The sequence below is a fragment of the Helianthus annuus genome, chromosome 17 (genome assembly GCF_002127325.2).
Source record: "Helianthus annuus cultivar XRQ/B chromosome 17, HanXRQr2.0-SUNRISE, whole genome shotgun sequence".
Classification (NCBI taxonomy): domain Eukaryota; kingdom Viridiplantae; phylum Streptophyta; class Magnoliopsida; order Asterales; family Asteraceae; genus Helianthus; species Helianthus annuus.
In genome coordinates, this window is record NC_035449.2 from 24,386,199 (window position 1) to 24,408,928 (window position 22,730).

At 36.6% G+C, this 22,730-nt stretch overlaps 1 protein-coding gene across 2 annotated transcripts; it reads right to left on the reverse strand.

The window, feature by feature from the left end:
* Positions 1-6,846: 6,846 nt before the first annotated feature.
* LOC110920640 (probable protein phosphatase 2C 52) lies at positions 6,847-11,856 on the reverse strand. 2 transcript variants are annotated; one of them, XM_022164817.2, is made up of 6 exons: positions 11,616-11,856; positions 10,066-10,406; positions 9,206-9,547; positions 9,010-9,127; positions 7,493-7,716; positions 6,847-7,394 (listed from the first exon to the last, which is right to left on the reverse strand). In XM_022164817.2, the coding sequence occupies exons 2-6, from the start codon at positions 10,330-10,332 to the stop codon at positions 6,969-6,971; spliced, it is 1,377 nt and encodes a 458-aa protein (XP_022020509.1). In that variant the 5' UTR covers positions 10,333-10,406; positions 11,616-11,856; the 3' UTR covers positions 6,847-6,968. The 2 variants fall into 2 exon arrangements, with proteins under 2 accessions (XP_022020509.1, XP_035842679.1); XM_035986786.1 differs by lacking the exon at positions 11,616-11,856 and adding an exon at positions 10,489-10,683.
* Positions 11,857-22,730: the final 10,874 nt, after the last annotated feature.

A 22,730-nucleotide genomic window follows, 5' to 3' on the forward strand; every position in this document is an offset into this window, starting at 1 on the left:
ACATAAGCGTTACAAAACAATATTTGCTGTTCAGCGGAAGCATACTACAATCATTAAGAATTTCATAACACAAGTGTGTAAAAACCATTAGACGTGTCTCATGATTCCATGCAACTCGACCCATGACCACTCCAGCATCCCAGACAGCAAGTTCTAATGACATGTACCTAAAGGCCTGCAAGCATGCAGAAAAGTGTATCAGACAACGCTGGTGAGTTCAAAGTTTGTTAACACGTTTAGTTACCAGATATCAGTTTAAAACATTTCAGAGATTTGATGTTGTTAATAACTCGAATACCGCCGATGGCTCCAGATTATTTACTCTATTCCCCAATAACTCTATCAAAGCAATGGTCAAGACTGGGGTCATTAGTTCACGCCCGTCCTCCCCGGTACCGTGTGAGGGTGCCAAACCTAAATAGCGCTATTAACTAATACCCCGTTGCCTCCCCGGCAACAAATCGGTAGAAGGGACTTAAATGATAGATATGAGTGTATTAACCGACATCCCGAGTTTAACATTCCAGACAAACCCAATAACCCGACATTCCTCCCCGAAACGTTTACCAGATGTCCCTCCCCGGGACGCATGCTTGGAAAAAAAGCAGTGAACTCACTTTAGATTTGCTCGGTATGTTACGTTACACTACCCGTTCCCAGTTGGCCAACCAAACCCTACCGTGGTTACCAGAGATGATCAGTTTCGTAAACACATACTCAGGTTATATATTCAACAAGTCACACATAATACCATTGTCACGTAGCACATAGCAAGTGTTTAGATTTCATACGCATTTATATCGCATGTTCGTGTTCCCAACAGTAGTTACTAATGACACCAGTTTCATAATAGTCGAATCACGTTTTGTCACAGATTGCATTTCGCTAAGATCATAGTATAACACATATCAAGTATTCAGTTCCCAAACAAGTCTACACCCTAAGTTCATGACACATAACAATATTCACCGATGTACTGTTTACTCTCACAAATTAAGTCAATGTCCTCATCTGGTTAACATTATTATCATGCAAGGATAGAATCTTATAATCCAACTACCCATACGAGTCAATTCAAGACCCTCACATCTAGTTAACAGGCATTAAACAGAATATTACAGCTCATGTGTCCAATAACATAAACTTCACCAATCTACTGTTCTAACCATCCACCCCTCGGCGAAGAACCCTAGAGACGAAGTATCTATTCTTCGTCAGGATCACATGTGACGAAGAACCTATTCTTCGTCGGAGCTAAGTGTGACGAACTACCAGTTCTTCCTCGAGACCAGATTGTGACGAAGTATTAAACTTTCGTCAAGACTAGGGTGCGACGAAGTAAGGTTCGCTAAGATCACGTAATCAACAGTTAACACATTTCTAAACATAAATAATGGATCGAACGACAGTTACTTTGCAACCCTAATTATGAATCATCGTCATCCTTTAGAACATAACAGTTTTTCATTCATCAAGCAAACCATATTAACCAATCCCCTAATCATCCCATGACTACACACAACCAGGTTATTAGTTTATTATAACACAGGTTCATTTAACAGGATTATCAAGCCACATCATGAATCTGAACCTATACACAATCAACCAATCCTCATCATAAACATATTCACCACTAAAAACAGACACACCCTAATACATATTATGCGCATATAACAACATCAACCATTCATACAGTTTCACGAATCCACAACCATGTGCAACAAGAGAATCTTAATAATTAATGAAGCAGACATACTAACCAAGAAAGCAAGAAAGGAAACGAGACGATCCTTCGAGGTGAATCAAGGCTACCGTCAGCTTGTTTTGAGATTAGGAGAGTTAGGGTTTTGTCAGTTATCACGTTATGTACATACAAGCGAATACTAGGTAAATATAACCGACTCGCATCTGGGCCTTACCTGGGCCGAAGGCCCATACGGCGAAGGACCCACTCGGCAAAGAACCCCTTCTTCGTCGAGTCTAGGGATGGCGAAGAACCTATTCTTCGTCGGAACTAAAGGTGATGAAGAACCTTCTTATTAAATAAATTACATTTCATATGTCACATTTAATAACAACATTACACATTAGCATTAATTGTTCAAATAACTACACTCGACACCAAGTACAACAAATTGTAAAAACAGGATTGTGAGGCAAGCAATGTGCACAGGAAAGACCTTGAAATCTCGGGTTGTCACAAGCGCTGAGAGAGATTAGCATGAACAGTTAACGATAGCATAAACGATAAGAGGCGCGTAAAACGGTGCAAAGAATGATAAGTATCAGATGGTAATCCGATCGGATGGCAATCCGATCGGATGGCCAGTTGATCGGATGTCAATTCGTTCGGATGGTCATCCGATCGGATGGCCATTCAATTGGATTGACACCTCATTTGGTGAGGATGTGTTTGTGTCTGATGAGTTGCCTTTTGAAGTTTTCGTTGTAGCATTTTGAAAACAGAGAAGTATCTCCACCCTTCAGGTCGATCGATCGAACGGCGGTTCGATCGGGTGACGATCCGTTCGGCGAGGTATTTCTCAGAGAACAAATTCACAGCAGTGTTGTCACTCGATCGGATGATCTAACGATCGGGTGGCAATCCGTTAGAACTGACTATGCATTGGACATGTTGAAAATTGTTTAAGTGTTGAAGTCCTAGACGTCACATGGTCGGATGGTCGTTCGATCGGATGGCAATCCGATCAGACGGTAATTCGTTCGACGTTTAGATCTTCAAAAGTTGAATCAAAAGTATAAGTGTGGAACCAAGTGTAAGCCGATCGGATGGCTGCCCGATCGAATGGCAATCCGATCGGACAACAATCCGTCCCAACGGCCTGATCGTCTTTGACACTTGAATGTTTTGATAGTTTGCAGTTTTGATCGAGACGAGGTGACAACGTGATAAACAACAGAAACCTCGTCAAGATTCAAGTAATCTGATCGGACAGGAATCACCCTAGTCCGGTCAGTTAACTGTTCGAGACGGTGGTTCATGTTTAATCCGAAATCGATGGTCTCTATGATAGGAACCAGATCTTGAACCAACACGTCACTAAGAAGGAGTAGAAGATCAGAACAAGCTCCGATTCTATCGGTTTTGAGTGCATTGAGTGTAAAAGAGTTGAAAGAAAGTTGGAAAACCATCTTTCAATCCTTTTCACCATGAATATATTCAGATCTAAGCAAGATCTTTGTTCATTCATGTGGAAATCGTCCAGATCTAAGTTGTTCTTGGTGGATTGAAGCCAAAACATGAAGTTCATAAGAACTCCATGATGACATCACCCTCGAACACCTCAAATCCACTGATTTCACGGTTAAAAGTTAAGATTCAAAAGAGAGAATGATGAAGAAGTGTGTGTAGATCATAGAAGTACAAGATTTAGATTGAAAACTTACAAGAATCGCGAGAAATCGAGAGAAAGAGAGCTTGAGTGCGGCTGGGTCGAGTAGAGAGCTGTCACATCAAGTGATGTGACAAGTAAGGGTATTTATAGGGTTTCCCAAAAAGGAAAGTGCAAAGGATCGAGTGGGTCACCGATCAGATGACAGTCCGATCGGATGGAAATCCGATCGGTTGGCCATCCGATTAAGCGGTCACTCGATCGAGTGGCTCCGACGTTTTGAGTTTCGGCGTTTCGTCTTATGCGTTGGGTTTCGTGATGGGTTTCGAGTGAGCGGTGCGATAGAATTATCTATTGGCTACACAACTAATCCCAACTACTATATCTAACATACAATCATCCTAAATAACTTGCGTTTAGCGTTTGCGATTCGATTGCGATAGAGTTGCGATTGCGTTTCTGTAGGTCCCCTTGAGTCGTATGGATCTTTCACAGAATTGTCAATCCAATCAAGAGTGCGGAATCCTCTTGATCAGAATATCAAAGAAACAAGTAGAAGAACAGAAACAGCAATTCCAATCAAACCGGGTTTCTATTGATTATCAGTCAAACTGAATTACAATCAATCAAACCCTAACCACTCAAATTTCGTCCAAGCCCTAGTCTCTCACGAAATTCTCACACACAAATTGTTTTTGGCTGATTAACCTAAACCCTAAAGCCTAACCTTGTTTATATAATACAAGGTTTGCTACTTGGACTAGGGTTTCCTACATGGACAAGCCCATTTCGTCCCCCTAGACCCAATCTGGGTTTCGTTTAGCCCAAACTCTATTAATTCACTAATACAAAGCTAAACCCGCTAACCGTTTAACTAATTACAATATATCCAAAGACCAAATCTAAGCTGTTGTCACAAATATGCACCAACAGTTTCGATTTATCACCACAACATAAACATAAATAAACATGCACAAGTAACACATAAATAGCACACACACGTAAAACAATATCCAGAATGCATAACACATAAATAGCACACACACGTAAAACAATATCCAGAACATAAAACAATATGCGATTGTGATAAGCGATAAGCGATAAAGCGATAAAACATGCGATAAACATCGATCAAACCTCGATCATTAACATGTACTCCACATAATACAACTAATGCGATAAAATAAATAGACTATCTACAAGTCAAAGAAGTCAAAACAGGAGTTGAGCAAGGAGTGACAGATCGCAATTAGCAATCTTTTCTTCCTTTGACTTCAATCTTGACTTTGACTTTCGAACACGGGGTGTTACACTAAAATCACCAACTTTAAATTTCTAATCGATAAATCTTTAGACGATGGTCGATTATTATTTATTGAATATTAACTAATTTCAATATTCATATCATCATATTTACAAGATATGAGAGTGTTTTTTTCTTTAGATATGAACTAGCATTACACCCCTCATGTTGCGATGGGGGCACGCTAAGTGACAACCGAATAAAATACCGGGGAGTAAACGGGAATTCGCTAAATGACAAAGTACTAAGTGACAGCAGAGTAAAGTATAGAGGGTATAAACAAAAGTTCACTAAATAACAGGGTATAAGAATATATATATATATATACCAAATGACAAATTACATATCCAATCTATGTATGTATAGCATATGTGAGAGCATAATCTTCAGACTTTGCAATTTGTATTTAAGGTAAGGTAATGGTCCATACAGAAGTTAAATATAAAAGCCCACATCCGAAGCTACCTCCATTGATTGATTAATTGAATGGTCCATGCAGAACTTACATATCAAAGCCCACATCCAAAGCTACCTCCATTGATTGATTAAATGTAACTATGTAAGAGACCCAGAGCATAAAAAAATTGGTAACTCTACCAAACCATTGGAGGTGGCATTTACCTCATCCAAGTTCGGATCAAATATAAAATTCATGTTTTTTATTTTATTTTATTTTATATGGTGTGGATATATGTGCAACGTATTTTAAGCGGTGCAAATGTGTGTCATGTATAACATCAGGGCCGGCCCTGAGAATTCATGTACCCTGTTCGAGCTCGAAAGAACGTGCCCTTAGGTCTTAACTAAATAAAGTTTGTATCAAATTAAGTTAACGCCTAAATAATGACCGACAACATAAATTAACTGAATTCGACATAACTTAACTGAAATCGACATAACTATATAAGTTAACTGAAATCGTAAATAACTTAACTTAACTTAACTTAACTGATCGACAACATAAATTAACTGAAATCGACATAACTTAACTGAATAACTATATTCGACATAATAACTGAAATCGTAAATCACTAAATCAATCTTAAATCATAAGTTACCTGTGAACTGATCCGACTCCGTGATCGAAGATGAAGGTTGTGACTGTGAAATCGAAGGGCCTTCTGGCTGCTGTGTGTGAACTGTGGGCTGTTGGCTGAAGAGTGAAATCGAACAAAACGTAAAAACAACTGCAGAATGATGATGATCGAAGGCCTGCTCTATCTCGATTATCCTTCCACCTTCCTGTTCCTGCGACGTTTCATTACCAGTCCCAGTTGCCGCCCAGATTTCTTTTTTCTATTAGTTTTTAGAATTATTTGGGTATTGGGCTCACTAACCTAATGGGCTAAATAGTTTAAACAATATGATTTTTTTAAGTGGGCCTATGTTAATATTTGTTTGGTTATACTCTATTAAATTTTTTTTACATATATAATATCGGATTTTTTTTAAAAATTACGTGCCCTATGAAATCACGGGCCCTGTTTGGTTGTCCTCCTCGCCCTCCTTCAGGGCCGGCTCTGTATAACATGTTCATGAACTCCACGCACGTACAATTGTCATCTTCTCATGATTTCCTACGTTTTCTTGTTAAAATTGACTTTGCATGGAAGCGCCTATATATTTGTAAGGCTTTTTGTACCAACAGAAAACGGTTGTAATCCTACCTGTCAAGTCTGTATTTCAAGTCCCTATGTGGTGCTATTATCACTTTTACTAGACATAATTGAGTTTTAGAACATGTTAATTAACTATGGTCCATTGACGATCCCATAATTAATAACAATAAATGTTTGTTATTTAATTTATAAGTACGGAAAAAAGAAGAATACATCTTCCTAATTCCTAAGACAAAAAAAAAGTAATAAAAAAATCTTCCTAAAATCTTCCTAATTCCTAAGACAGCACATTGTGGCTCAACGCCATCCTTCACATCAGCTGTTAACGGCTTGAAACACCAAAACAAGGGCGTTAAGCAAGAACGCCATCAAGTGGGGCGGTTAGCCTCGTAACGGGCGTTAGAGAGAAACAGATATGGGGCCCATGAAACCTCAACCAATCACCATTTTTCTTTATTTTTATTTTTTTAGTTAAACCACAACATGGACGTTTCTTGTAAGATGATGTTCTCTACACTAACGGATTAAAGATGTTATCTACGCCAAGAGGTAACCACAAATGTACTCTACGTTGATAGATTAACATTAACAGATTTTCCCTTCTACGCTTCTCATGTTCGATACAGACACAAGACAGAATCATACAAAGGATGCATTCCAACATTTCGTTAACTAAAGTAGAGATACAAACAATCACGGTCGGGGTTTCTCTTCCGAAAATCTCGGAAGTTGGACAAGCGAGTTAACTCGGGTGACACCTTCCAACCCTGACCACCCAGCAGCCGTTTCCTCATCCCCAACTATTGTTAAACCATCAGGGTTCTCTTCGGGTGATCTGACCGTACAGTTTCTCTGCAACGATGGCTCACAGTTCTGGCCATCATCCGATTCACCTGCTAGTGTTGCAGACGAGAACCCTTGGTCTTCACAATCAGATTCGGAGTCCATCCGACCATCCAGAAATAAGCAAATTACCGCACAATCATCCATTTTAGACGTCGGGTATTTCGTTTTCCATTCACGAGCAGCTGAGTCAACTAGGTTTCTTGCCGCAGATGACCGAGTTGAAGATGATGACACTATCTCGATCACCTCTTCATTGCTTAAAACATCCCAAATCTGCAATCGTTGTCATCGGATTTCGTCGAATCGTAAAACCTTAAACACATAAGCGTAATTTACTGCTTTTAATTGTAATAAAAGGTTACTAAACTTACCCCGTCTGAAGCGAGGACAATGAACTTATCTCTATCGGTGAGAACCCTGTGCGAAAATTCCGGAACCGATATAACTCCATACTCCTTCAAACAAAAATCTCCGAAAGCACGTGCCATTGCTAACCCTGGTGCATCATCGAATGGTAACCAAACTCTTGATACCTCGGGTTCATCTTGCAACGCGAAAACTCGACCTTTGCAACGTTTAATCCTTTCAGCCTCTCCTAGTAGATCAAAAATATATAAAATCTTTCCGTTTCAAAACACTATCTTTTGTAAAAAAAAGTAATTGATGTTCCAATGCCACTATGCAGTTAATATCGGTCGATATATAAAATATAAGTGTCAAATATAGGGATATTGTTGGCAAAATTGACCCATATATCACCGATTTTCTCGATATCAGTGCCTTTCTTCTTAGTTCTACCATTCGTCTTTCTTCTTATTGCTGCTATTAGTGTTTTAAGTCTTAGTTGTTAAATGTTAGTGTTTTAAGGCTTAATCAGTTCGTAGTTCGTACTTGCTACAACTGTTAGTGTTTTGCAAGTTGCAAAAGGTTAATTTATTAATGGTAAGAGAGTATGCTGAATTAACGCCCCGCTTGCGGTATGCTCATATAATGTATATATGTGTGGACGTCGGGGGGCAAAAGTGAAAGTGCACTAATTTTAACGTTATTTTACTAATTTCGTGAAAATAACGTTAAAAGAGGGGGATGGTTAATCATGCATCATGTGGTGGCGTTGATAGCCGAAAGACAAGGGGGTACATGCACTAATCAGCGTTTGTCTCAATTGCTAAGTGTTATGTGCCTTATGTCCAAGGCTTGATGCAAAACTACAATCGAGCCGGGGGTCTCATTGGAAGCAGCCTCTCTATTCCTACGGGGTAGAGGTAAGGCTGTCTACATCTCACCCTCCTCAGACCCTACCTTAGCTTTGCTATTGGTTGGATATACTGAGTATGATGATGATGATGATGATGGAGGAGAGTATGCTGAATTGTTCGTGTTAAATTGCTATATAAATAAATTTTACATGATATTAAAATTACCGATATCCAACCGATGTCCCACTGCGATAACCTATATCTCAAATATCGGTCCTTGACCATCATCATCATACTCAGTAAATCCTACCAATAGCAAAGCTAAGGTAGGGTCTAAGGAGGGTAAGATGTAGACAGCCTTATCTCTACCCTGTAGGATAGAGAGGCTGCTTCCAGTGAGACCCCCAGCTCGATTGTCGTTTTGCATCAAGCCTTAGACATAAGGCACATAACACTTAGCAATCGGGAAAAAGACCGATTGGTGCATGCACCCCCTTGTCCTTCGGCTATCAACGCCACTACATGATGCATGATTAACCGTCGTCGCTTTTAACGTTATTTTCACGAAATTAGTAAAATAACGTTAAAATTAGTGCAATTTCACTTTTGCCCCTAAGCGACTACACTTTTGACCGATATCCGATATTTTACCACATTAACTGCTTAACAATACCATCAAATTATCTTACTTGGTAAGTCAGGCTTCAGATCAACGGTCAATTGAACCGCTACAAGTGAATTGTTGCTGTCGGAAGATGCCATGATAGCGCGTGAATCTCCTATGCTTCCCATAAAAAGATTCGATCCCTTAAAATAAAAGAAAAATCAGAATCAAATCTAAAGATGCAAAATTCAATTTGGAAACATGACAAAAAAAAACGATACCTGTTTTACAATGGTGACAGCGGTGCTACCGCTACAAAAACAATCTAAACTGGGATGATACCGCAATTCTTTATCCATCGATTTATACGATTTCAAAAATGCATCTTTCCATGACAAGCCTGTTTTATCTTCTATTCCAGTTTCACAGTCGGCTCCTTCGGATACAGTGTCTTGACTGCAACAAATAGTGCTAGCAGATTTGTTTTTCTTTGACTCGAAAGAATCAAAAAATGAAAATAATTTCAACGGTAACGTATCACGAACTTTACGCGCAACCAGATGACCATAAGGTCCATGGCCATCAAAGATTCCGCAAAATGTCAAATCTTCTGCCATGAAATCCTGCGGTGATTCAGTCAAATAATTAGTTAATTACATAACATACATGAACTTAGGGGTGCTAAACGGGTCGTGTTGGCGGGTTCAACCCGACCTGAACCCGAAAAGAAGAGCCCAAACATGGCCCATTCAACCCGAATTTTTTTTATTTTTTTCACAAATTAATATTTTAATATTATCATTTTACTAAAAAACACAAATGTATATAATACAATTACATTTTAATTATAAAATTTAATATCAATGTCCTCCTTTTAAGTTATAGTTATGGCAAAAAATACACACCCAATTTAATCTATGACATAAAACACATGTAAAAAATAAAATATAAGATAAATGGGTCAACCCGCCAACCCGGCCGGGTTGACACGAACCCGACCAGTTTAGCTAAACAGGTTGGCGGGTTCATCCTGAAATTGACCCGAACCCGTTTAGACTCAACCAAAACATGTTAGTTCGTGTCGTGTCCCTACATGAACTACAACTATAAGAAATGTTATTTTTTTTCTCGAAAGACTTACTTCCCACACGATCATCGCGTCCTGATTTACACCCTTACGACCTTGTTGAGTAAATATGCAAGAGCTTCGGCTTTTCCCGTTTGTAAAAATACGGTTTGGTATAGAGGACATATGCTGCAAGGCGCTTACGTGGTTCACAAACGTTCTTTTTGTTCTTCTTTGTCCGCCAAAAATAGTGATTTCAAAGCAAGACGGTGGAGAAACGACGTCTCCATCACTCATGCTGCTACAAGAACTCTTGCTACTTGTGGAAACACAACACCCCATTTTTCAGTTGACCAACATCCAGTTTAGAAGCACGGTAGAAGATTTCGTATCAAAAGTCACCCGTTGATGCTTCGCTGCACAAATGAAGAAATGAAAAGTTCAATGAGATGATAGAATGATGGAATGAGAAATACTTTGTTGTAGAGATAAACTTACTTAATATAACAAGTGGAAACTTTTTTATACATAATAATTTTGAAATGGTAGTTGATTAAAGAATCTTGTGAAACAGTCAGCTAGGTGATTAGCACATAGTTAAGCACAAAGTCAACTGATCGGCTTATCCGATTATTTTAAAAAAAAATTAATCCAAACACAATAAAAATTAAAGATAAGCCTTATATATCATAGTTTCAGCAGATTGACTTGATACAGGTGATATTAAATAGGGAATTTTAATATGTAATAAACATTGTAATGATGGCATGACAGAAGGCTTTTAGGTGTTATTGCTTGGAAAATGATTGATTTTTATCATGCCAATTGAAAATATCATAAAAATAAACATATGAAATCCTTTCTGTATGAAATAATTGAGTAAGGCCCATTCTATACACACCCCCCCCTCCTTCCTGATTACACCCCCCCTTGTGAGAGGAAAACTGTCGGTCCCACGCAGGCCCCACCTGTAAGTATGTGAGAGGAGGGGGGTGAAAAAAGTAAATAGAGGGGTGTAGAAAGTAGCACCCTTGAGTAACCAAAGTAAATCATTGTCATGTGACTCTTAATCTCATCTATTCCATTAAAAGATTGAAAAACACAGGGGTTACATCAAGAAAAATGTACAAAAGGAAATTGGTTACCTCAGTCAAATCTTGTAAAAAAAATGATTTTTTTTTAACTCTCATAAACATCCAAGCAAAATGGAAAGTGGTCCTTTTGGGTAACTTTAAAATTCAAGTAATCTAGAATACAACAAATGGAGATTCTCAAACAAAATAGTACACTTGCTCAGTAAGAGTAAAATCTTAAAAAACAAGCACAAATTCAAGAAACAAGCAGATCTCCTTTTGTGCACTCAATGAGAATTCCAATGACAAACAAAAACACAAATTCATCAAATTTTATACACCCTTTATGCTGACAAAAAAAAAAGAGATATCAACTCAAAGGAAAAAAGACATCAAGAATTTCCAATTATGAGCATAAAACAAGCCTATACACACAAGGAGACATTCAAATGCAAAAACAACATAAACCCACCAAAATTATGGACCAATAACAAAAACCCAACAAAGGTTTAAGAAAAAGATTGAATCTTTAACATTAAAACCTGTTATTACCTTGCAAATAGGCTGGAACTGAAGAGAGAGAGAGAGAGAGAGGTGTCATAGGGGAGGGGAAGCCATTGATGGTGGCATAAGTGAGAACACGAGAAGTGTGAAGGAGAGAGGAAAGGGGTTATTAAATTGCAGTTAATATGAGGTGTTAAAAAGGCGGAGGAAGAAGCAAAGCAATGGGGCAATAGGCAGTAGGAGTATTGGTGAAATGATTTGAAGGATGAGGTGGGAACTTTAAACCACGCCCCACTTTGCTGTCCAAGGGTGTTCCTTTTATTATGTCTAGGCCACTCAACCTTTTTTTAGTGTTTGGGAGGGAGTAAACTTATATAATAATAAAGTTTAACCATTGTTTTAGTGGTAGTCATGGGTATTTATTTAAGTTTCATCTATTGTAGGTCTAAGTGAGTTTTTTCTCTCCAGGTCTCAAATTCGAGTCTGGGTGATAGGGGTTTCTCATTGGGAGTTTAAATTGGTGACCTATTATGCGAGGGGGCTCTCTAGCGTGGATCCAGTTAAGAAAACGTATGCTAAATCTCCGGACATTCGCAAATAATTCACGCCTTTGAAAAAAATATATAATAATAAAGTTTAAAGTTAATCATACGATTGATTATGTTTTTTTCTTATCTAAACGGAACACATAAGGATGGTCGTAGTGGACTAGTGGCTTCACGTCCCTTGCGATATCTCAGTAGAAGATGGCGAGGAAGCTTTCGCCAAGCCTGCAAGGGGCGCGAAGGAATGCAACGAAAGGTAAGAGAAAGTCAAACAATGTTTTCTTTTTTTGGTCAATCACTTGATGCCACATCACCCATATTTTTTAGCTAAACAACTACACATAACGCCCTTATGAACGGTGTAGTATAGTTAAAGTCTCACTACCTACGTAAGAGAGATGTGGTAGTAACTTTTTCACTTTTTTAGTTAAGACACTACACTCTCTAATTCACACCACCTAAAATCTACATAAAAGCCTATAATAGGGTTTGAACTCTCACCACTTGGTTAAGACCACCCGTAGTGGAAGGGGTTTTGGGGGTTTTTTCCCCTAAAAACGCCTCTTCGCGCCATCAAAACCGCCCCTCCACGCCATCAAAACCGCCCCCTAGGCGTATTTTTCAAAAAATCGCGAGAGCGTCGTACTTAAAACGCCTAAAATCCATAGATTTTGAGATTTGACCGTTGGGTCCAACGGTAATAAAAAAATTCTTTATTTTTAATCCATTTTTTACCTATAGAAACCCAACTTTCAACTCCATTTTTTTAAACTTTCCCCTCTTCTCTTCACTACTTCTTCACGTTTTATAAGAAAAAAATATCATGAATCCCTTTCGACCCCCTTTCAGTGTTCCGTCTAGACCCAACAACCAAACTTGATATCGCCCGAACACCACCCAACCACAACCGTCCTACAATTTCCAAGATATGGACCCGAATATGATGGTCCAAAACATCCTCCTCGGTTGATCCGGAAACACCCACTTCCAATGCTCAAATGTCGACTTAAACATTAATGTGAACGAGGATGAGGAAATGGAGTTGGCTCGTCCACCCGGTAGAAGAAGTGGGAAAAAAGGGGAAGGTCGGAGTCATATTCGGCATGTTTCGAAATGAAGCAAGATTTCGAAGAGATGAACGGACGCCTATAAGACATACGAGACTTCGGTCATAGGCGTTTGGAGACAATGCAAGAAAGAAACGCCGAAAACAAAAAATTTATCGCGCTACAAGAATTGAGGCAAATGGAGAAAGACATAGAATTTTTGTCTAAATCGATCGATCCCCTCGAAGGAGACGCGTTGATCCTAGAGCAAATGCGTCGGCAACAAATCTGTAACAAATACGAACTTTAGATTTTATGTTTTTTAACATTTTTTCGGTTTTTTTATTTTTAGTTATGTAATTTTTTATTGAGTTAATTACTGTTTTCGTCCCTGTGGTTTGTCAAAAATCACTATTTCAGTCCATTAGTTTAAAAATTGCGATTTCAGTCCTTGTGGTTTCACTTTCGTAACCATTTTAGTCCACCTCGTAACCATTTCAGTCCCTGTACTTAACATAATAATGGATTGAAATGGTTACGAAAGTGAAACCACAGGGACTGAAATGGTTACGAAAATGAAACCATAGGGACCGAAATCACAATTTTTAAACTAATAGACTGAAATAGTGATTTTTGACAAACCACAAGGACGAAAACAGTAATTAACTCTTTTTTATTTAATGAAATATTATTAGTTTTAATTTTAAAAGAAAAACAAAAAAAATAATTGGGTAATCATTGGATGGGACATTATTGGTCATTACACCACTACACCCATTTTAAACTCATGCCTCCTTACTGACTAGGCTGACACATGTCGTTTTATCACAATGAAGGGACGTTAGTTTCAAAACTCACTACACATGGTCTAAGAAGAATTCATTAACATCATTGAACCAAAAGCCTCTTAGCTTTGTTGGCTATGTTGATCAATTTTGTTCAAAAATGGAAAACATAAATGAAATATCTGTTATGGCATCCAGACCAGCAGAGAATCCAGTCTAAGAGTTTGAGATAAGTGGATTTAACCAATGATGTTCGGGATACATTATTTTAAATATATCAAAAAAATAAACTAATAAACCATCATGTCATTTGATTTTTATCAAAAAAAAATATTATTAGGTCAATCCCATTTACAACAAGTTTAATTTATTTATTACATCCTATTTAGAGTAAATTATTGTTTTCGCCCATATGGTTTAACCAGTTTAATTCTTTTAGTTAAAAAAAAATATTTTAACATATCAGACTCCGAGGTTGCATTTTATAACGGTTCCCTAACACTAACTTTGTTACTTTTTGCATCTAAGTGTAAGGGTAATTAGGTAATTATATATCTTAGGGGCTGTTTTTGACAATTACAAAGTTCTTTTAATATTTAAAAGATTATTAATGCAATTACTCAAGTTTTTTTATTATTTCATTATTTTCACGATTATTATTTAACAAAATACCTTTTAAATATAAAAATAAATTTGTATTTTTATTAACTGTTTGTTTTTATAAATATCGTTTTAAAAAATAATTTGTTTTTAACATTTTGTTTAAAGTGTCTATCATTTTTAAAATTGTTATTTTTTAAACCATTTGGTTGTCTTAAAATCGTTCTTTTTAAAGTCGTTTGTCTTTTAAAGTTTTTTTAAATACTTCATTTCATACCATTCTTTTTAAAATCATTTGTTTTTTAAACATTTTGAATCAACTCACTATTTTAAGTCATTCGTTTTTTTAAAATTTTACAAAACGACGTGTATAAAAAACAAAAGAAATGTAATATTTGAAAAAAGATGAAACATTCTAATAAAAAGTTTGTAAAAGATTGTTCATTTTTCAAACTTTTTTTAGAGTGATTTATTTCTTTTTCAAATCTTCCATTTTTTGGACCGTTTGTTTATTCAAAATTCGTTATTTTTTAATCTTTTTGTGTATTAAATTCGTTTGTTTTTTAAAACCTTACACTTGTTAACTTATTTTTTAAGGTTTTGCTTTTTTATAAACGTCCTTTTGTTAATATTCTTTTTTAAACCACTCGTTTGTTTAAAATCAATCTTTTTTAAATTCCTTCAATTTTTGAAGTCGTTCATTTTCTTAAGTTCATTTTCTCTAACGGCTATAAGTAAACATAATACTAAAATGAACGATTTCAAAAAAACAAAAAAAAAAAACGGTTCTGAAAGGAACGGTTTAATAAGAAATGCATTTAAAAATCAACAACTTAAAAAATGAATTGTTTAAAAAAGTTTAAAAAATGATTTTAAAAATAATGGTGTTAAATGAATTGCTTAAAAAAGTTTAAAAGACAAACAACTTTAAAAACGATTTTAATGAGTAATTGCATTAATAATCTCTTAAATATTAAAAGAACTTTATAATTATCAAAAACAGCCCCTAAAGTATATAAAGACCTAGAGTAGGGTTCGCACGGAAAGTGTGTTTTTCCTAGAAAGTCTAGGAAGCGATCTGGTCCATCCGATTGGTGTGTTTAAGGGTTGAGATTAAATCAATGGCAATCTTGTAATATTTGAGTTTAATTAATTGATTGTTTTAAATGAATAGGGGCAATTTTGTCAAATGGCCATTTTTTTAAATCAATTAGATAACTGGAATCCCTACTTTCATGGGATTTTCCCTCTCTCTCTCCATTATTGATTTGATTTTCTCTCTTTCTCTCTCCAATCCAACCCTAAACATAATAAAACCTACGATCTCTACTTCCCCTTGCTGTTGGCGACTGCTTGTAACCTGCGATCTCTCCAAAAGCATTCAGATTTCGGTTCCAAGGCTTGTTGATACCCCTTTTCTTCACTAGGTATTCATATCTTGTGTTGTGATTAAAGTTCTTGAAGTGCATATACGTTTTCGGTCTTAATCTGCTTGTAACTTGGCTGTGTTTTTTTCTGTTTTAATTGATGATTGTAGAGAGGCATGTAAAACACAGCGTCAAGAATCTGCTTGCTGTTAAAACACAGCGTCAAGAATCTGCTTGTTGTTAAAACACAATGGGCTGCTTGCTGTTAGAACACAATGTCAAGAATCTGCTTGCTGTTAAAAATGGTTGCAAAAGTTGTTAGGCGCTCCCTAGTCGGATTCGGGAGTACTCGGGAAGTACTCGGCTTAGGCGGAGATTACTCGGGGAGTAACTGGCCTGGGAGACCAGTACTCGTGCCTCGGCAGCCTACCTTGTAGCGAGTACTCGGGGAGTACTCGGAGCCTAGGCGGGACTTTTACAACCATGGTTAAAACACAATATCAAGAATCCTCCCACAAATCTGCTGACTTAAAACACAATCAGATTTGTTAAACTCCAGTATAAAAACAAACTGTTGTAAAACACATTATGATGTAATGTAATCATCAAAAAACACAATGTGATGTAATGTGACACAGACAACAACATAAAACACATTCAGAGTGTTAAAATGCAAAATAACTGTTAAAACACAACCTGATTATATATTGACTTCAGATTGTTAAAACACACTGACTTCAACCTCTCTGACTGGTAAAACACATCACCAAGAACATGCTGATAGTTTCAGATAAACACATTGACTTGCAGATTTGAATTCGAAAACAATAAAAAATCCGATAAATCATGGAATTTTAGTTAATGAAGATACATTCCAAAATAAAATTAAAATGTGAAATTACATGATAGCCCTTCTACTTAAAATCCCTCAATGACACATGTCCAAATCTTATTCCTTCCTAGACTTTCTAGGAAAAATAGACTTTCCACCCAACTCCTACTCTAAAGACCTAATTACCCTTAAACTTAACTACAAAAAAATAACAAAGTTAGTGTCAGGGGCCAAAATTGTTATAAAATGCAAACTCGGGGTCTGATACGTTAAAATATTATTTTTAGGCTAAAAGGGTTAAATTAGCTAAACCGCAAGGGCGAAAAGAGTAATTTACTCTCCTATCTAAAATGCTTACAACTTAATACAAGTTATTCTACACTAAGGCAATCATTTTACTCATTTAGATAAGTGGATTTAACCGATGATGTTTAAGATACATGATTTTAAGTGTATTCTAGTTAAGATTAATACATTAGACAAAAACAAATATAAGGGTCATTAAGACATTAACCTCTTAACCTCGCATGATTAAAATTTTAATGTCTATTTAAAGGTTATGTATTTAATCATTTTAAGATAATTAATTTAAGCTCCTCAAAAAAGAGTTACAAGTAAAGCTTGAACTCGTGACCTCCATCTAAATTGGGGAGCGCTTTTTTCATTTGCAAAAAGATTAATCACAAGTCTTGCATCTTGATAAATATCAAATTGACAATATTTTAACTTTTAAGCTAGGTTTTTTTTTTTTTTTTTTTTGTTGGAGAAATGACAATATGTTATAAAATTTAATGTTTCTTTTTTTTTTTCTTTAGGTGTCATCTTACCATAAAATCTAGTTGGGATATAAAAGTGTTATTTTCTTTTTTTGCTTGAGAACTGAATAATAAGGGGGTGTTTGGATTGTTGAAAGGGAATGAGAATGAATGAATGATTATGAATTTAGTTTACGTTGGAGTAAAAACACACATGATTATTACCAAAATGTTGTTTAGTTTACAGTTAAGTTTGGGTGATGATAAAAATTGGCCTTACAAGATCTCATGTTCCATATGAATTTCACAAACTCATGTCACATCTCAAACTGTCACCAAAAAACAAATATCATACGTTTCACTATTCATAAATATGTGAAGACGGAGAAGAATAAGAAAAAAAGGGATCCAGGCGATTGTGTTTATAGCGATTTGGTGTATAAAATTAGAGATGTTAGGGTTTTAACCGTTTATTTGTCTAGATTGCATGTTCTTGCACATATACCATTCTTGCACAAAATAAAGCTAGGGTTTTAACCACACATACCGTGAACAGTCTCTGGTACAAAGGGCTTCACATACTTAGACTTCGACCGGAAATTCCACTGACGGTTGTTCTTTGGATGTTGAGGATCGTCGTCCTTCATTTTCGTTAAAAAATTTTGATGACCGATCAGATTTAGGGTTTATATTGTGAAGAAATGAGGGGAAGAAGATGAACTAGAATCGACGTTTAGAGGGAAAACAACTGACAATGAGGGAGTAGGGGTGCAGGCATGCTTTTATATGTTAGGCATAAACAATCGGATGAAAATACCCTCACGTGATAAGAACGTGGGGTGAGTTAACAGAGAAGACAAACTAAAGTTAGACCCATGGACTATCCGGGAACAAAAATTGAAAAGTTTGGGACTATAGAGGTAATTTTAGAAAGTTAGGGACTAACGGTGAAAAAAGGTCAAACCACAAGGACTATCCGAACATTTTTCTCATTTAACAATTTTAAGTCTCAAAATACTATATGTTATATTTTTAGTTATTATTTTAAATTAAATTAATATATCCACTTCAATGCGGATAAATAGATATAGGATCGGTTTCATGTACTCGGATGGGTATAGTGTAGCCGATATTGAATAACGAATTCCATAAGCCATAACTACTTTCACACCTTAAATACCTGTCTCAGATATTTCAAATTTCAGGGTTTTCTGTCATCTAAAAGTGGACTAAAAGCTTAATTCTTTAAATCCTCATTGGATTTTGGGAAAACGACATGAACCAAGATTGTTTAGGAGGTTCATTAGCTATGGCAATAATCTATTGCTACTTTAATTGTTGGAAAGAAAGATGGAAAATGGCACTGTTTTTTCACTCTTTTTGATGTTCTTTATAGCCAAAAGAAGATAGAGCCTTCCTTTGTATGTAGATAGATCCAAAATTGAATGATTAAAGTTAATAGACAACTTTGATCTTTGTATTATTTCTGGAAAGTTGCAAGATTCTTCAACTAAAGAACCACAATCTGCAGTGTTTATTTGATATGAAATGCCCTTGATCTAAAAGCATTTTTTTATATTAATTGTTTCGAAATCCAATGTGATTCAAGTGCTTTCGTGTGGTGTTCATGGATAAATCAAAACTGGTTCGATTGCGCAATTAAAGGTTAATACACTTTTGATTGCTTATTGTTCAAGATTTTAACTTTACTCAACCTTTGATATTATTTTTCTCCTATTTTTTATTCTACCTTTATCAACATCATATCAATTGTTGACGCATGATGGAATTGTCGTCACCTATCACGCAAGAGGTAAGCATAAAACTCGTGCATTATAACAAACATCTAATTAACATCTTTTTTTTTTTAACGAACAAAGAAACCCCTCTTATTCATCGCCGAAAAATGTTGATAATTCAACCAGTTAGATACTGTCACTTACAAAACATCCCGAAAACAAAAAAATGCAAACAGAAACAATACAATCATCCTACATCTAATTAACAAACATCTAATTCACATCTAGTTTGGGATAAAACACACAAAAGTGTATACATGCTGTGAGTGAAAAATATGATATCACTAAGCTTTTTATAGAAAATGTTAATCATTTGTAAGAAATTTTATTCATTTCTCACCACACTAACATTGAGAAGTTACATACCAAACTTAGGAAATTGAATGTGACAACTAATAAATCATAAAAATTGATGATAACTCACTATATTTGCTTTAGCTGAAAATCAAGAAAATATTCAAATTCAAGTTGAGATTTATTGATGTTTTTTCACATGTATTAACACTCGCGACTTCAAATATGAATACGTTAATCGGATATTTGGATTGGTGTTGCTCTATCATTTTGATATACATGTTTTTTCTTAATTCATTTATTTTGGTGTGGGAACGATGAAATCAAGTGAAGTGGGATTTAAACGACATTTTTTTGTAAGGCCGGAGGGTGTGGGGGCGCCACCCCTGCCATGTCATCACCTATAGCGCCCCGGGGCGCTATACCTCCACACCCACCAAATTAAAGGGGGCGCTATAGGAGGGGGCTCCATCATGTTAACTTGAAGAAGGGGGGTTATCAGGTGGGACCCACTTATTTAAACCAATCAAAATTTTTTATTTTTTCTCTATAGCGCCTCACTTGTTATCACCACACCCTCCATGTTAGGGGGGGGGGGGGGTTATAAAGCCCCTTTGGCTGACGTGGCGCCTACGTGGCGATGATGTGTCCTTATAAAGCCCCATGGGGGGTTATCCCACACCCTCTAGCCTAAGTAAAACATTAGTCAATATGAATCTTGCAGAATAAAAAGTTATTCTTGATTTTTTCGGTGAAAGAGTGAAAAGTGTTTGGTTCAAATACAAATAAATTTTTGTTTATGAATTGTACGAAGCAAAAGAGAAATCCACGTCGGTGAAAGAGTGAAAGGTGTTTGGTTCAAATACAAATAAGTTTTTGTTTATGAATTGTACGAAGCAAAAGAGAAATCCACGTTTTGACGTTTTCGTAATTACTTTAAACAGAGCAATTATGCGATAAGACTAAGCGGTATGAGGCGCCATGCCGTAACCACCTCAGCATGGCGCCTATGATATGGTTGGGGGGAGGGGGGCTATTGATGGCCAACGAACACAATAACGAGCATTCACGAAGCTGAATGGTGGGGCCCTTGGTTGGCTAGCCGTTACCATCGGCTCTTAAAAAAAGATCCTTTTTATTTTAAAAACAAATTTTTACCTTATATATATATCTATTCAACCCATTTTTTAAACACAACTCAACAAGGATCGTCTCATCTTTTTAACACTTAAAACATCTCTCACAACCCATAACTTCATCATGTATCCATTCAATAACGACCCGAACATGTTTTCTCCAAACAATCCCTGTTACATATCAACTAAACAACACTCGTGGACCATCAACGCCAACACCGGTGAAGGCGATACCAACCGAGAATTCACCAACATGGAACATACAATCATCACAACCCCGACACACACCTCCACCCGTTCAAATGTCAGGTCTTTACATGTACCCTCCCAGGTTTGGCCAATACATGACACAACCCTTGTCTCCTATGTCTCATATTTCTCCTATGTCTCCAGCCGATACCGGCCAAAACATTAGTAACCGATAGCTAACCAAATCCCGAAACCGAAATCCGTGAACGTCATCCTTGCGGAAACAACGTAGAAAGCAACCCGACCAGCCACGAGCAAAAAAGAGTCATGACAAATGAACGATGAAATAGGAGTTAACATTGGCACAAGTGTGGGTCGACATATCCGAAGACCTTATTGTTGATAATATTTTTTAAGTGTTTATTTACTTATTTAATTGTATTTTACATGTTTAAAATTATATAATATTAATTTTCAGTTTTTAAGCATACGCCTTTTAAAAAAAAATATATCATTGTAAATGTTTAAGTTATATAATTTTTAAAAGTGTTAAAAAAAGTTTAAAGTGTATAAATTTTGAAAGTGTTTTCAAAACAAATAATTGTTATAAATGTTGACGCAGGAAATGATCAAGAGGTGCCGGTTTTTACGAGACGGAACCGAGAAAAGTTTTTTTGTCGTCATGAAGCGTGAACCGTATCGTTCAAACGATTCTATCTCAGGAAAGTGGTCGTCAATGAGGTTGAAATGTAACAACTTCAACAACATTGTCAACCACCATATTAACATAAAAAATAGACCAGCGACGTAGACTTCATGTCTGCCGCCTTCGACGAGTTCAGAGCAACATACGGTTGTGCATTAATTTACCATGGTTAAACTTTGGGAGGTGCTTAAAAATTTGCCAAAGTGGTATCTTGTGCCACCGGTCAAGCCAGGCCAAACATCAAAACGCTCCAAGACTAGTTCACATACGCCTGAGTCGCGCTCGTCCGCATGTGGATTTGATGCTCATTCTTACTTAGACCTAAACGACGTAAACATCGACCTACACTTTGACGAACCACATGAATTGTCATGCCCAACAGGTAGAGACAAAAGCAAGGCAGCAGCTGCAAGAGCAAGATCCAGAGGCAAATCCACTTCTACAACAACAACAACAGATACCGAAGGTGGATCCAGTCGCTCGTTCATGTTAGACGAGAAACTTGGTCGAATTTTATCGCTAAAGGAACAAGAGATCGAGTTGCAAAAGAGTAGACAAAACGCGGCCAACATTCAATTCCTCAAAGAACCGATTTCACCTCATGTATCCGAGGATAATCGTATGATCATCAAAATGGAGAAACAAACCATTCGAGCAAAATCTCTAAAGTCCTAGAGGCCTTATTTCGTATCTCGCAGTAATAATTAAGCTACGAGTAACGTAATTTTATAACTCTCATACAATTATGTTATAAAGTTATTATTTGGTGAATGGTGTAATCATCATAATAACAAAAATATCATTTCATCCTTTTTTTTCTTCGCTTCGTATACTACACACGCTAAATCCTTTTTGCACGGATTTCTGCATTCCACACTAGAGTAAGAAAACCAAATATATGCATGATGTAATTTTGGTGATCTCAATCTCAAGTAGTGTAGAAATCAAAAGGGTGGTGGTTTATTTGTAGGGTTTTTATTCCCGAAAGATCATCACTTTAATGGGTAGTACCATATGCGTTGCAATATGCACATGCCATTAGGTCATCAAAAGTCCCTATCCAGTATCCACCTCATATTAAGCCACATCACACCAAAATCTCACACGAC

Bases quoted from the DNA above. Each gene is read 5' to 3' on its own strand.
- LOC110920640 (XM_022164817.2), bottom strand. From the start codon at position 10,332: ATGGGGTGTTGTGTTTCCACAAGTAGCAAGAGTTCTTGTAGCAGCATG. The intron at 9,548-10,065 runs GTAAGTCTTTCG...GAATCACCGCAG, and splicing joins ACGCGATGATCGTGTGGGAA to GATTTCATGGCAGAAGATTT. The intron at 7,395-7,492 runs GTAAGTTTAGTA...CAACGATTGCAG, and splicing joins TTGTCCTCGCTTCAGACGGG to ATTTGGGATGTTTTAAGCAA.